The following is a 15,625-nucleotide window of genomic DNA, read 5'->3' as shown; positions in this document are numbered from 1 at the left end:
GCATGTTTTCTGCACTGGAAAAGCAGGTAAAATGCAGGAATTTGATGGAATCTTGGTTTTTGCCATTTCTCATAGACTTCTATGTTAGCAAAACGCACCCAAAATGGCAAAAACAATTGACATGTTGCTTCTTTGAACGCATGGTTTTTGCCACAAAATATGCAAATTAAACGCAGCGTTTTAAAACGCAAAGTGGGGTCAGAAATTTCACAATTTCCACAGGATAACATAGAAAAACAAAACGTAAGCCATTTGGCCATAAAACGCTGCAGCTCAAAACGCTGCAGAAACGCAGGTTCAAAACGCAAAGTGGGGCTCTAGCCTTAGTGGTTTTGTGTACTCGACAGGATGGTACAAATAGGAGGCAATATATGGCAATATATGTGCCAAACCCATAACAAACTCTATCAACATGCAGATTTCTTTATTGTCTATACCACTAAAGGTGGTGTCACACACAGCGACGACGACAACGACGTGGCTGCTACGTCACCATTTTCTGTGACGTTGCAGCGACGTCCAGTCGCTGTCGTTGAGTGTGACATCCAGCAACGAGCTGGCCCCTGCTGTGAGGTCGTTGCTCGTTGCTGAATGTCCTGCTTCATTTTTTCGTCATCGCTCTCCCGCTGTGAAGCACACATTGCTGTGTGTGACAGCGAGAGAGCGACGAAATGAAGCGAGCAGGGAGCAGGAGCCGGCGTCTGGCAGCTGCGGAAAGCTGTAACCACTGTAAACATCGGGTAACCAAGGGAAGACCTTTCCCTGGTTACCCGATATTTACCTTCGTTACCAGCCTCCGCTCTTGCTGCCAGTGCCGGCTCCTGCTCTGTGCACATGTAGCTGCAGTACACATTGGGTAATTAACCCGATGTGTACTGTAGCTAGGAGAGCAAGGAGCCAGCGCTAAGCAGTGTGCGCGGCTCCCTGCTCTCTGCACATGTAGCGACGTTATGATCGCTGCTTCTGCTGTGTTTGACAGCTAAGCAGCGATCATAACAGCGACTTACAAGGTCGCTGTTACGTCACAGAAAATGGTGACGTAACAGCGATGTAGTTGTCGCTGTCGCTATGTGTGAACCCAGCTTTAGGGTCATTTACACACAACAATTGGTTGGATCTTGTGAACAAATTGTTCAATGTAAAGCAACCTTAAAGCCCCCCATACACCCCGCTACACACCGATATTGACAGGTTTGGATGAGAGTTTAATGTATATTAGGATCTCAGACAATGGATTATCAGGGGAGGTAAGGATCTAGCATATCTGATTTCGGATTGCTGAGGTTTTGTTCTCCAGGAGATCAGCTACTGCTAAACATATCTTATAGATGAAACAAGAGTGTTCGGCCGAACGCGTGCTCCTGTGTATGGGAGGGCTACTGGCCAAACAATCGCCCGAACCATCTTTTGGCCAACAACCATCTAATGTATGGGAGGCTTAAAACCTGAGAATATGAAAAGTAAGGAACAACATTCATGAATTCACCTTCTGAACACTGGACATTGTGTACATCGTATGAAGCTCAGCTAGCTAAAATAACTCAGCTGTAAAAGAGCCGAAAGGAAAACCCTGTAATACACGAGTTTGCCCTTTAATGTGGTTTGCTTGTGGTCAAGGCCGTAATATACATAAAGAATATGTCCGCATGTGAAGAAAACATATTATATATAGTACATTGTTAAAGTAACTAGAACCTCCACAACACAAAACTAGTCTCAGGCTTGGCTGCCTGCATAAACGTATCTTTGTTGTCTGGCTCTCATTATCAGACCACTTGGCTCTGATACCTTCAATATAATTCATCTTAAGCCCCATAAACAGCATCCGTGTGTTCAGTACCTTATTTAGAAGATTCCTTTAAGTGAGCCTTATTCTTTCTTATTAAACTTGCACAATGATGGTAACCTCACCCAAAATGCTGGTCATTAACTGCAAAAGCCCATGAAACGGCTGTATGACTTATATCTCCCTAATGGGATGTTAGGACCTTATTTAATGTCTGTGAAAGTTTCCTTATTAGACAGGCTTGGGACTATCTGTGAAATTCAAAACAGGCGAGGGTATTATTTATGGTAGCGCACTCCATGACCAATCAGGTGTAAGGTTCCCATCACGGATAATGCTGCACAGTTCTCGCGGGCTGCAGATCCTCCACATTCTATTAACATCAGCTGGAGCATTAAGGGTTTTGACACTAAGAATATGGGACCTCAAAAATGTCATAAATTAACCTGTTGTGTGATTTTCAGCTCAAAGTACACCATAGAATCGCTGTTTAGTTTTTATATACACATGTATGATGTTAGATATAGATATATACCAAAAAGTATTCTTCCTTAGATCATACCTCTATATAGAAAACATATACCCTTCACAAGGTTTCACTTTTTTAGTGTGTTCCATTTCTGCCATATAAGTCATCTTAAAGGGAATCTGTCGCCAGGTTTTTACTCCCCCATCTGAGAGCAACATACTGTAGAGACAGTAACCCTGATTCCAGCGATGTGTCACTTACTGAGCTGTTTGCTGTCATTTTGATAAATCAATGTTTTCTCTTTTGCAGATCTAGCAGTTATAAAGAGCTCCTGAATATGCTGGACTACCTGGCCTGGCAGCACGCCAAGTAGTCCTCTAATGATAATCTACTGCTGATTAAATAGTGATTTTATCAAAACTACACTAAACAGCTCAGTAAAGCTGGGTTCACACATAGCTGTTACGACACCATTTTCTGTGACGCAACAGAGACCTAATAAGTCGCTGTTATGATCGCTGCTTAGCTGTCAAACACAGCAGACGCAGCAGCGATCATAACAACACGCGTCGCTGTGGAAGCCATTCTGCACTTGGTAACTAAGGTAAATATCGGGTAACCATTACCCGATATTTACATTGGTTACCAGTGCACACTGCTTAGCGCTGGCTCCCTGCTCTCCTAGCCAGGGTACACATCGGGTTAATTACCCGATCTGTACTCCGGCTCCGGCTACGTGTGCAGAGAGCCAGCACTAAGCAGTGTGCTCTCACGCTGGCAGTGCCGGCTCCCTGCTCACGTAGCTGGAGTACACATCGGGTAATTAAACCGATGTGTACTCCAGCTGCATGTGCAGGGAGCAGGGAGCCGGCACTGGCAGCAAGAGAGCGCGGTGCTAGTAACTAATGTAAATATCGGGTAACCAAGGAAAAGGCTTCTTGGTTATCCGATGTTTACCGTGGTTACAGCTTACCACAGGCTGCCAGCCGCCGGCTCCCTGCTCCCTGCTCGCTTCTGTTTGTCGCTCTCTCGCTGTCACACACAGCGATGTGTGCGTCACAGCGAGAGAGCGACGAGCAAAAAATGAAGCAGGACATTCAGCAACGAGCGGCGACCTCACAGCAGGGGCCATGTCGTTGCTGGATGTCACACACAGCGACAGCGACGGGACGTCGCTGCTACATCACAGAAAATGGTGACGTAGCAGCGACGTCGTTGTCGCCGTCGCTGTGTGTGACACCACCATAAGTGACACATCACTGGAATCAGGATCTATGCCCCTACATTAAGCTCTTACTTTCTGGACACTGAGAGCCAGATTCATTAAAGTTTTTTTTTTCCAAAAACTAAGATAATTTTAAAGGTCATTTTAATCAACAGATCTTGGATTAAAAATAATCTCCACAATTGGAAGTGTTTAATAAAAATGTTTCTGTGCTGAGATAATCTTATAAACGTGTCCCTGCTGTGTACTGTGTAATGGCTGTGTCTGACTGTAAAGGGACATGGTCTGATCATATCACAGCTCCTGGGAAGGAGAGGAAGCAAAGAGCATAAGGACGTTACAGCACAGGATCATTGTTGATTCTTTTTGTGAGGTAAAACATTTTCCTGTCTGTTTCTAAAAATAACTTACCTCAAAGAAAGAATTATTTGGAATCACATGCTGTAATATTTGTATACTCTTTTACTTCCTCCACGGTCCAGGATATGTGGTACTTTCAGACTTTGTCCCTGTACGGTCAGACACGGCTATTACACAGTACATATCAGGGACACAGTTCTAAAATTAGGAAAAAATGTAATAATAATAATAATTTCCACAATTTGATGTGTTTATAAAATGTTCCTGTGCTGAGATAATCTTATATATGTGTCCCTGTTGTGTACTGTGTAATGGCCGTGTCTGACCGTACAGGAACATGGCCTGATCATATCACATCTCCTGGGCCGGGGAGGAGGCAAAAAAAAGTATAAACACATTACAGTGCGACATCATAGCTGATTCTTTTTGTATTTTTTAAAAAAATGTTTTACCTCCTAAAATTATTTGCGATCCCATGCTGTGTAATGTCTGGATACTCTTGTGCTTCCTCCCCTGCCCAGGAGATGTGGTATGATGAGACCATGTCCCTGTACGTTCACACACGGCCATTACACAGTACACAGCAGGGGCACATAGAGTGTATCCACCCATATCCTGTTCACCACCATTAACTTGAGAACGGCGGCAGCTATAGGCATAGAAGTGGTGTCTAGGTATAGTAAAGTATCCATGCAATACCCAATGAAACCACCTATAGCACCATTGGTGGAAAACAACGGAGTTAGTATTTTTATCTCAAAAAGGGAACGAGATAGAGAAAAAAAGTGAATTACAAAGTTGTAGGGCATCATCAATTCAATACGAATCGACACTTTGCATACAGAAATGCTATGATTAGAATGTGCAAAACTCACAAGGCTGTGGATGGGAAGCGATACCTCATGGAGACCTTCCTTCAAGTCATTGGGTATGGTGGCTGCATGGAGTGGCCCCCACGCTCACCTGACCTGACCTCATTGGAATTCTTTCTGTGAGGTCATACCAAACAGCAGGTGTATGCGACCCCTCCACCAACATTGCAGGACCTACGACGACGTATCACAGATGCTTGTGCAAACGTGTCACCTACCATATTGCACAACGTGCAGCAAGATACAGTATGCTGTCCAGAATCCAGATGTGCATTGCAGCTGACGGTGGCCACTTTGAGCATCAAAGTTAAATGAGCGCCATATGCGTGACCACCATTCAATGTTTTGGGGGGATCATGGGTTTCATATGATAGCATTTCTGTATGAAAGGTGTCGATTCGTATTGAATTGATGATGCCCTACAAATTTTCACTTTTTTTCTCTATCTCGTTCCGTTTTCAAGATAAAAATGCTAACTCCCTTGTTTCCACCAGGTGCCGCTATAGGTGGTTTCATTGCGTAGTGCATGGCTACCTTACTATACCTAGACACCACTTCTATGCCTATAGCTGCCGCTGTTCTCAAGTTAATGGCGGTGGACAGGATATGAATGGACACACTGTATATAAAATTATCTCAGCACAGGAACATTTTATATAAACACATCCAATTGTGGAAATTATTATTATTCCCAGATCTACTGATTAAAATGACCTTTGTTTGTGGGAAAATCCAAATCGGGCCTGACTGTTTAAATGCCCGGCTGAATTTAGGGCCTCAAAAAGTGAAAATAAGTGATCCACAGGTCACTATCATCAGTTTAAGGGGATTGTATTATTAGGACAGTCCCTTCCCATTTGCCCATTTAGCATATTTAGATGTAATATACAAATTGTCTCCCCAGGTAGGAAGGAGACAAACTCTAGCGCCACCTATTGGAAGTAGCAATCTTAAAAGTCAAAAAGTGGCCCTTTAACAAGTCTTTTCATATGACTTAGGGGTACTTTGCACGTTGCGACATCGCTACTGCGATCTCGTTGGGGTGAAATAGAAAGTGACGCGCATCCGGCGCCGGTAACGACGTCACAGCGGGTAAAGCCTAGAAGCACCGATAAACGATCGCAAAAGCGTCGTAAATCGGTGATCTGTGTAGTGTCGGTCTTTTTCATAATTTCGCAACAGCGACAGGTGCGATGTTGTTCCTTGTTCCTGCAGCAGCACACATCGCTGTGTATGAAGCCGCAGGAGCGAGGAACTTCTCCTTACCTGCATCCCGCCTGCAATGAGGAAGGAGGTGGGCTGGATGTTTACGTCCCGCTCATCTCCGCCCCTCTGCTTCTATTGGCCGCCTGCCGTGTGACGTCTCTGTGACGCCGCATGACCCGCCCCTTAGGAAGTAAGCGGGTCGCTGGCCAGAGCAACGTCGCAGGGCAGGTAAGTGCGTGTGAAGCTGCCGTAGCGATAATGTTCACTACGGCAGCTATCACAAGATATCGCATCTGTGACGGGGGCGGGGACTATCGTGCTCGGCATTGCTACAATCGGCTAGCGATGTCGCAGCGTGCAAAGTACCCCTTAGGATTTATTCCAGATGTAATATATATATATATATATATATATATATATGTAATATAGGGAGCCTCCTCTATTAGGCACAGTGAAGAGCCCATAGGAAGAGCAGTTCTTACTCTGATGGTCGTTCGGTCATTGGAATATAATACGTTACTGTAAATGTGTGACCATCTACCTTTTTCCTCCGCAAATAAAATGGATCAGCTAATTTTCTATAGGGCCATGCTTAGAAAGAGGGTCTTCCAGATACGAAAAACCCTTTCAAATAATATAACATGAGGATGGATTGGTAACAGAATCAATGACTATGCGCAGCTGATATTATCAGACATGATAGATAAGTCTAAGAATCCCAAATGTGACATTACTTTATAGCAAAATTATGTAAATTGGGTGATGTCTAGCAGACCGCTGTAAATATGCTACATGTTCTTGTCCAGCCTTCTATGGTTCTTCTAAAATAATGCTTACATGAACAGATGCAGTGTTTTATGGGGTGTATGGGGGTTGCAGGATATCATAGACACATCACACAGCCAACTCCCCCTTCCCGCGTGCTCACCTGACTTTTATTAGCAGCTACTTTGGCAAAGAGAGCTTGGGACACCTTTGCTCTTTTCATCTCCTGCTGAATCTCATCGTAAACAGCAGCTGTGATGCTAACGTTGGAAGCTTCCCCCTCCACTTTCACCTGGATGTCGGATGTTGGAGTATTGGAGGGTTTCATCTGTAGGGAGATTGAAGGGGGAAGAAAGAGGCAGAAAAAAAGGGAAAATGTTTTAGCTGAACCATCTGTGCAGAAATTGTCAAAGGATTCAATAGGGTCGGTGCCAAGGAGCATTAGCTACGGTGGGACACTTCCTGTCCATTATTCTAATCAGGTTAATTGTGATTAGGAATAATTGGAGTGAGGGAACATGCGTGGAACGAGACCTTGACTTCTCTCAATAAACTGGAAAACAGTGGATCCTTGAGCCAACATTACAGTTAATATTTCATAAACCATTGGCTAGAAATTTAATAACCCTTATACCAACAGACTTATGAATGACCATTCATTAGAAAGAATAATTATGCATTCATCTTCTTATTAGATGGCAAAATATATTTCAAGTGACAGTGGATAAAGTCACGACAGAATACACCTATGTAAAGCATGCATCCGTCTCATCATCTCATCCCTTGCTCATTCTTTCTGTTCTTTAGAATATTATGAACCGTATTTTTCAGATTGTAAGACGCACTTTTCCTCCCAAAAATTTGGGAGGAAAATGAGGAGTTTGCTTTATAATGTGAATATAACTTACCGAGAGGTGGAGAATGGTCACAGGAGGCAGGAGCAATGCTGCAGGCGCTGTGCTGGCTCCGGGGGGTGGCGCAGGGGCTATCACATCCTGAAATTGTGCGGGCTTCAAATAATGATGCCCGGAGTCAGCGCATGTGCAGATAGAGCTTTTGCTTCAAGATCTCATCTGGCATCTTCGGCACATTGATCTCACAACAGTGGACTTAATGAAAATGGCGCCCGGAGGTGGCGCGTGCATAGATGAAATCTTGGCTTGTCATTGAGCTGATAGCTCAATCAGCGCACGTGCTGACTCCAGGTGGAAGCACGCACCGCCTACAGTTTCTGGATGTTTCCTGCCTCACAGCACCCACAGCGAGCATCCGGGGGACACCCGCTGCACCGCCTGAGGCATCGCCCTACCCCAGTACCGTCCCTGCCTCCCGACTCCACCATCGCTGCCATCCCCCCAGGTAAGACACCACCGGATTATAAGACGGACCCCCTTTTTTCTTTAAATTTGAGGTGCGTCTTATATTCCGGTACATCTTATAAAATGAAAAATATGGTATATATATATATAAATGCAGATATACATACATAGATATATAGATAGATTAGATAGATAGATAGATAGATAGATAGATAGATAGATAGATGCAGATATATTTGTGTGGAAAATTAAAGCATAAAATTAGTACAATCTAGCATATAAAAAAATCATAATAAATCATAATACTAAATAGATCATAGTAAGTGGAAGTATAACTTATGTACATCTTATTACCATACACTGCTCTTAATGCTGCGACCTCCCTTGATCTAGCTCTGAGCCTGCAAAGCTTTTCTAGTTTTCTCACCCACCGCGTTTGAATATTCTGAATGGGTTAACTCCTAAACAATTGTAGAATAGATGAGGTGTGTTAGCGCATCTTGTTCTTCTTTCCTGTTGTCTGATAAAGTCTTCAGTGCAAGAACCAATTCTCCCAGAAAAAATGAGAAAATGGGTACAGGTCTCTAAATAATAAATTACTACTCAATTTACGGCACTCCCTCATGTCCCTCTCATTCTTTATTAAACATGTACGTATGTCATCTGAGCACATAGCTCCAGCTACGATTATCCTCATTATGCTAACCAGTCGGACACCCAATTTCACCTAGGAAATGAGCGGAAATGAAAAGAGAAATTTCATTTTCGAGTCCCAGGCCCCAGGTTGCCTCAGATTTGTGCCTTTAATTTTCTTAAACTGTTATTGTTATTTTCTGTATTCTGCCACAATGCTTTAATTGAATGATTTCCCCCATCAGCTGACAAATCAAGGGCAAAATAAAAGTATTGTTCTGAAGGTCTCATCAGACGTGTGTCACCTGTAGGCTTTATGAAGACTACACCATACTCTTGGAAGACTCATGTCTCATTCACGGCTATTCTTTTTTAGGTGGACCTCTGTGATAACAGAACTTTATAAATCTTAACTAAAGTAAAAATGAAATGGGAGAATACAGAGATAATGGAAATTTTGTAAATCTACGGAATAAGATAAATCTATTGGGTTCCTGTGGACATTTATCAATCTTTCTTGGATGCACGGATTCGTAAACTCCTGATTAAGGATCTAAACATTAATAATCTGCGTTCTCTGGGTAGCCCTTACTAATAAGTAACTTTGATCACAGCCACTTTTCTAAGAAGAAAACTTCCCATAGAGAACATTTAGTAAATGAGTCGTGCTTACCCGACCAGAAGGCCATGACACCTTTTTACCAACACTCATGAAAAATTAATTTGTGTCAGTAAAAGTGGTGAAATACCTTCATGCCTGTGACGTTCATGCTGAACACATTTTTTTTCAATGCAGTTACATCAGATAACTGATGTTTTTGCATTGACACCTGACCTCCGATGTGTGTGATCTTGGATGATTGGCCAACAGGGATCGCCCAACTTTTTTCACGACACATTAAGAAATCATATAATCTATTAATCCTCATATTCTCATTAGTCACATGGGACATTGTATCCTGCACTTACAGACAAGTAAGGAATACATATCTTATTAAAGATACATACATAGTGTACTGGACACACATATAGGCTGTGTAGCAGACCATAAAAGATGGACTGGCTGGACATACCTGTGGAACGCGGGATGAGCTGGGGCTGCTGGATGATGAGGACAACAGGCTTACGTTAGGGTTCATGCTTCTTTCCCTCTCATCCTGATAGATACGGTCTCTTTCTGCCTCTGGCAAGTTTAAGAAGTTCTGCATAGCCCTAAGGTTCACCAACAATGACTGGGATGCTGTTCTAGGATCTTCTTCCTTACGTAAGATTTCTGACAACAAACCCTGGTCCAAGAGAATGAAATGTCCAACTTATTTTTGTTTTACATGAGACAAGCTTAACCAAGAGTCATAAACGAACACTATACACAAGCATTCAACAGTCTAAAATTGCTAGACTATCCATACAATATTCTCTCAAGGTATGATTAGTGGGGGTCTGACTCTTAGCACCCCCACTGACTGAAGAACCTGTGGCGCTTGGCGAGCACCGCAGCCTCTTCAAGGTTTATAGCAGCTTGTAGCTGGTTCGTACTTACCTACACTATAATTATCTTACTGGTGCAAAGTATAAAGGAGTTTTCTGGTTCGATTGAAAAGGAAAGAACTGAAGCATCATCCACGGCCACTGCCTATTGTACACAGCAGTGCCAGTACTGGTGCATTACTGCCCCTCAATTCTGCTAATACTGAAGATATCAGGACTTATCACAGACGCTGGTGGGTGGGGAAAACAGTGCATATGCAATGAAGGTAATGAGCGGCCACAGAAGGGAGTGAACGGCCGTGGGAGCAGTTATCACCACGCCGAAGACTTAGTAAGTATAGCCCACTTGCTTTATATTATTTTTTCCTTTATTTTTCCTTTATTTTATTGTATCACTCGAGTGGCGGATACAAAAAATACCCGGAATGCCCTGAGAATTCGGGGCCCGGCACTTAGTAAGTGACACATCACAGGAATCAGGATGTCTGACCCTATATTAAGTTGATATCAGATTATTTAGCAAAAACCTGCTGACAGATTCTACATTTACACATCCATGTCTTGTTTTAAAATCATGTAAAAGGGACTGTTTTCTGCTGTCAGTCATTTTGTGTTGGTTTTATTTTTCTCATCTATGTTTAGAAACTGAAGGCTGTAGACTGTGAACTTTTTTTATCAATTGGATCTCAGCATTGGATTAGTTAGAAATGGATGAAACGTGGAAGGAGCAGTAAAGCACAAAGAATGTCGGCAGTTTTTCATCCGTTTAATGGATCCCCATAGACTTTAATGGCCGAATCTGATCTGCAAAGCAGCTGAGAGCAGCACAGGCTCTGAATCTGACAGATCCATTTTTAAAGTAGACGTGTGTATGGATCAATGAAACTCGATGGGTCAATGTGCTGGCTGCTCAAAAAACGGACAGCACACAAACGCGTATGAAAATGTGTGAATGTAGCCTAAGGCCCGCTTTACACACTGCGATATCGTTACTGATATCGCTAGCATGCGTACCCGCCCCCATCGGTTGTGTGACACGGGCAAATTGCTGCCTGTGGCGCACAACATTGCTAGGAACAGTCACACTACTTACCTGCCTAGGTACGTCGCTGTGACCGGCGAACCGCCTCCTTTCTAAGGGGGCGGTTCGTGCGGCGTCACAGCGACGTCACTAAGCGCCCAATCAAAGCAGAGGGGCGGAGATGAGCGGGACAAACATGCCGTCCACCTCCTTCCTTCCTCATTGCTGGCGGGATGCAGGTAAGGAGAGGTTCCTTGTTCCTGCGGTGTCACGTAGCGATGTGTGCTGCCGTAGGAACGACGAACAACATCGTTACTGCAGCAGCAACGATAATTGGGAAGAGGGGGGCATGTCACCGATGAGTGATTTTGAACATTTTTGCGGCGATTCAAAATCGCTCATATGTGTCACACACAACAACATCGCTAAAGCGGCCGGATGTGCGTCACAAATTCCGTGACCCCAACGAGATCACTTTAGCAATATCGTAGCGTGTAAAGCCACCTTAAGGCGGGCTTTACTAGCTGTGACATCGCTAGCAATTGCTAGCGATGTTGAGCGCGATAGCACCCGCCCCCGTCGCACATGCGATATCTGGTGCTTGCTGCCATAGCGAACATTATCGATACGGCAGCGTCACACGCACATACCTGGTCGGTGACGTCGCTGTGATCGCCGAACAATCCCTCCTTCAAGGGGGAGGTGCGTTCGGCGTCACAGCGACGTCACCGCAACGTCAATAAGCGGCCGGCCAATAGAAGCGGAGGGGCGGAGATGAGCGGGACATAACATCCAGCCCACCTTCTCCCTTCCGCATTGCCGGTGGACGCAGGTAAGGTGATGTTTGTTGTGCCTGCGGTTTCACACACAGCGATGTGTGGTGCTGCAGGAACGATGAACAACATCGTATCTGCATCAGTAACGACATTATGGAAATGAACGACGTGACACAGATCAGCGATTTTTTATGCTTTTGCGCTCATTCATTGTCGCACCTAGGATTTACACATTGCGATGTCGCTACTGGCGCCGGATGTGCGTCACTAACGACGTGATCCCGACGATATATCGGTAGCGATGTCGCAACGTATAAAGCCCGCCTAAGGTTAAGTTCTCACAGTGAGTATCTGCTGCATTTTTCTCCACTACATATTAGTACAAGGAAAAAAATGCAGTGTATTACAGATCCAGCAAAGTGGAAGAGATTTTTATAAATCTTATGTTCCTATTCTATTGTTTTTTTTAACTCTTTGGAAATTTGGAGTGAGATTTTGAAATTTGCAACATGTACATTTCTATTGCAGTAAATAGTTTTATTTACAAATTCTCCCCATCGACTTGAACGAGGTGCAGACATTCCACTAACAAAAAGTGCAAGAGTGTTAAGCTATGTGCACACATTGTGCAAGGAAAAACGCATCCCTGCAAAGTCTATGAGAATCCTGACTTGCTGTACACACGCTCCTTCTTTTTTCCTTGCAGATTTTGTTGTTGAAAAAAGAAGCAGCATGTCAAGTCTTTCTGCTTCATCACTACAGTGGATTATATCTGTCAGGGCTGCACTCGCAGCACTGACACTTTGCTTCACACACCATGCATACAGCATGGTGTGTGAGGCTCTCTCTAGCTTAGTAACCCGGGTTCGTCATGGTGATGACCCAGGGTGCCATGGCAGCATTCGAGTCCCTGTGATCGCATTACCGGAACACAATTACCAAGTAGGCATAAGTGATTCCTGTCCCTGGCTCCTGAATGCTGCACTCGCATTGATCTCAGCATTCAGGGGGTTAAATTGCCAGGAGTGGTGCAAGTACCACTCCTGGCAGTGAGAGCCGGGTCTCGGCTGTAACATCAGCTGGAGATCCGGTGGCGATTGTAAGGGTTCAGTACAGAACCCCTGCGATTGCCATGATTAAAGAAAAAAAAAAGCCTGAAAAAACGCACAAATGCGATAAAAAAGTGTGCATTTTTTTCTGCTGTTTTTTTTCCCAAAACATGTTTTTAATGTACAGAAAATCTGCACGCATTAAAAGCAATTTGTGTACATAGTCTTATAATTGCATTTTCACTGCAGAAACACATATAATCTGCACAGGGTTTATCAATAAAGCTTCATGAAAGTTTCAAAAGTTTCCAAAACAAATAGTTTTATGTAAAACTTGATCTCCGAAAAAGAAAAAAATACACAATAAAAAATGCATCTAAAAAACGCGCTGAAAAAGTGCAAGTAACAAATTAGCGAGTTGGTGTTGAAATGCTGATGAAAATCTGCGGCATCAAATCTACCCCAAATCCACACCATATACAAAAAATACCAAGAGCAAAAACCTAATATCGTGTTTACCAAATAAGTGTAACCTCACTAAATATATTAGGAGGTGCTTAGATATTAGGGCAGCATTAATTAGAATATCTAAAAGGTTTGCAAAAAAAAACAGTTATGTGATGATGACAGTATATAGAGAGGTACGTTTGTCACATAACCAAAAACTAAAGTTGGCAGCACCGTACACAAAATACTTTATGATCATCAATCTTTAATGGAGTTTTCCTGGATATTATTTCATTTTATTTTATAGATGTCCTCTATTTCACAATACTAGAATAAGGCATACTCACTCACTGACACTTAAGCACTGCCTCTCTGTCCCTGTCCCAGTCTTTATTGACACAACTACAGTGGTAAGGTCATGGCTACATGATGTGACCACTGCAGCCAGTCACTGGGCTCAGTGGTCTCATGCAGACTACATCAGCATCTCATGGTTCTGTAGTCGTGATTTCACTATTCTGACCACATCGACAAAGACGCAAAGGGGCAATGGAGTGGGGGAAATGTGTGAGCTGCAGGGGAGAGCTATGGCTCACTTTAAGTAGAGGATATCGGTAAAATAAAAAAGTTTATCCCAGAGAACCTTTATCTTACATGAGCACTGCACTAAGAATGGTGACTACTCACTATATAGTTTCATAGTTTTAGGTTGAAGGTAGACTTAAGTCCAACGAGTTCAACCCATGACCTAACATGTTGTATGCCAACTGGAAATATAACACTAAGGATCCGAACACTGGCGGACGTAGACAGATAACAGCCCCTGTGGAAGAACAGTATATGGGCCCCTTTCAGTCCACCAACTTATTAAGGGTAGGATTCCGCTTGCGAGAGACTCGAGCGTATCTCGCATCGCAGCACCCGGGACGGCCAGTCTCTCTCCCGACAGGAGTGGGTCAGCTGCATCTATTTCTATGCAGCTGAGACGTTCCCGTCGAGAAAGAGGCAGGCCGTCCTGGTGATGCAATGCGAGATACGTTAAAATCTCTCGCAAGTGGAATCCTAGCCTAAAATGCACTATTTCACCTGCTTTGGAGGTAGAAATGGGTCCCTGTACCTTTTGAGCCCCTGTGCGGCTAAACTGGTTGAATCAATGATAGGTGAGTCCTTGGATCCAAAGATTACTGTGTTTCTTGTCAACAATCAGTATCAAAATGATGTCTCCTTTAGAAAGGTGCCAATATTTTTACATTGTTCCTAAATATGTCTAAACTTTCATGCTCTGGACAGTGATTCCTGACAGATTTTCTTTGAAAATCTGAAAAGATGGCCGTAAACATTACATTTGGGCCAAACAGCTATCTTTCCCACCCCTATCCCCAATACACAGTGGGCATGTGTTTCCAGTAGCAAGAGGTGTGTAATATACTGACAGCTACTTATCCCCCTTCGTCCCACCCCTCCCCCCAAAAAGGAAAGAAAATTGGCAACTGAAATCCCACTACCTGATCCTTATATCCTCTCACATTGAGCAGAACATCTGTCAGATTTTACTATGAGTAGAGCATGTCAGGCGTCCTTCATCTCAAACCCTATCACATACTCCTTAAGACCCGCAACACACATCCGTTTAATTTGTACGTGTGCGGTACATATTTGCACGTACCGGAGACACGTACACACGGAGACCCATGTTATTCAATGGTAGATGGCACACACACGAAAAATCACACGGAACGTGTGTCCGTGTGGTAAGTGTGCGCTTTTCTACATGGATGACATGTCCGTTTTTGGCTGGCAACACGCAGGCACGGACCCGCTTTAGTCTATGGGTCTGTGCCTGCACGTACAGCACACGGAGTATGTCCATGTCGGTAATTAACCCGATGTGTGCTGTAACTAGGAGAGCAGGGAGCCAGCGCTCAGTGTGCGCTGCTCCCTGCTCTCTGCACGTGTAGCTCCGTGCGCTGGTAACCAAGGTAAATATCGGGTTGGTTACCCGATATTTACCTTAGTTACCAAGCGCAGCATCTTCCACGCGGCGCTGGGGGCTGGTCACTGGTTGCTGGTGAGCTCACCAGCAACTCGTGTAGCGACGCTTCAGCGATCCCTGCCAGGTCAGGTTGCTGGTGGGATCGCTGGAGCGTCGCAGTGTGACATCTCACCAGCAACCTCCTAGCAACTTACCAGCGATCCCTATCGTTGTTGG

General features: G+C 44.0%; 1 protein-coding gene across 2 annotated transcripts in view; it reads right to left on the bottom strand.

The window, feature by feature from the left end:
* Positions 1-15,625, bottom strand: part of SATB2 (SATB homeobox 2) — a 288,524-nt gene that overhangs the window by 100,341 nt on the left and 172,558 nt on the right. The window contains exons 8-9 of one of the 2 annotated variants that reach the window (XM_075318964.1): positions 9,709-9,921; positions 6,847-7,011 (exon numbers count right to left, since the gene is read on the bottom strand). In XM_075318964.1, coding sequence (XP_075175079.1) covers positions 6,847-7,011; positions 9,709-9,921 — 378 coding nt within the window. The remainder of the gene's footprint in view (positions 1-6,846; positions 7,012-9,708; positions 9,922-15,625) is intronic. The other variant, XM_075318965.1, reaches the window with a different exon arrangement.

This window comes from Anomaloglossus baeobatrachus, chromosome 7 (genome assembly GCF_048569485.1).
Source record: "Anomaloglossus baeobatrachus isolate aAnoBae1 chromosome 7, aAnoBae1.hap1, whole genome shotgun sequence".
Lineage (NCBI taxonomy): Eukaryota > Metazoa > Chordata > Amphibia > Anura > Aromobatidae > Anomaloglossus > Anomaloglossus baeobatrachus.
This window is presented reverse-complemented; position numbering and strand designations above follow the sequence as displayed.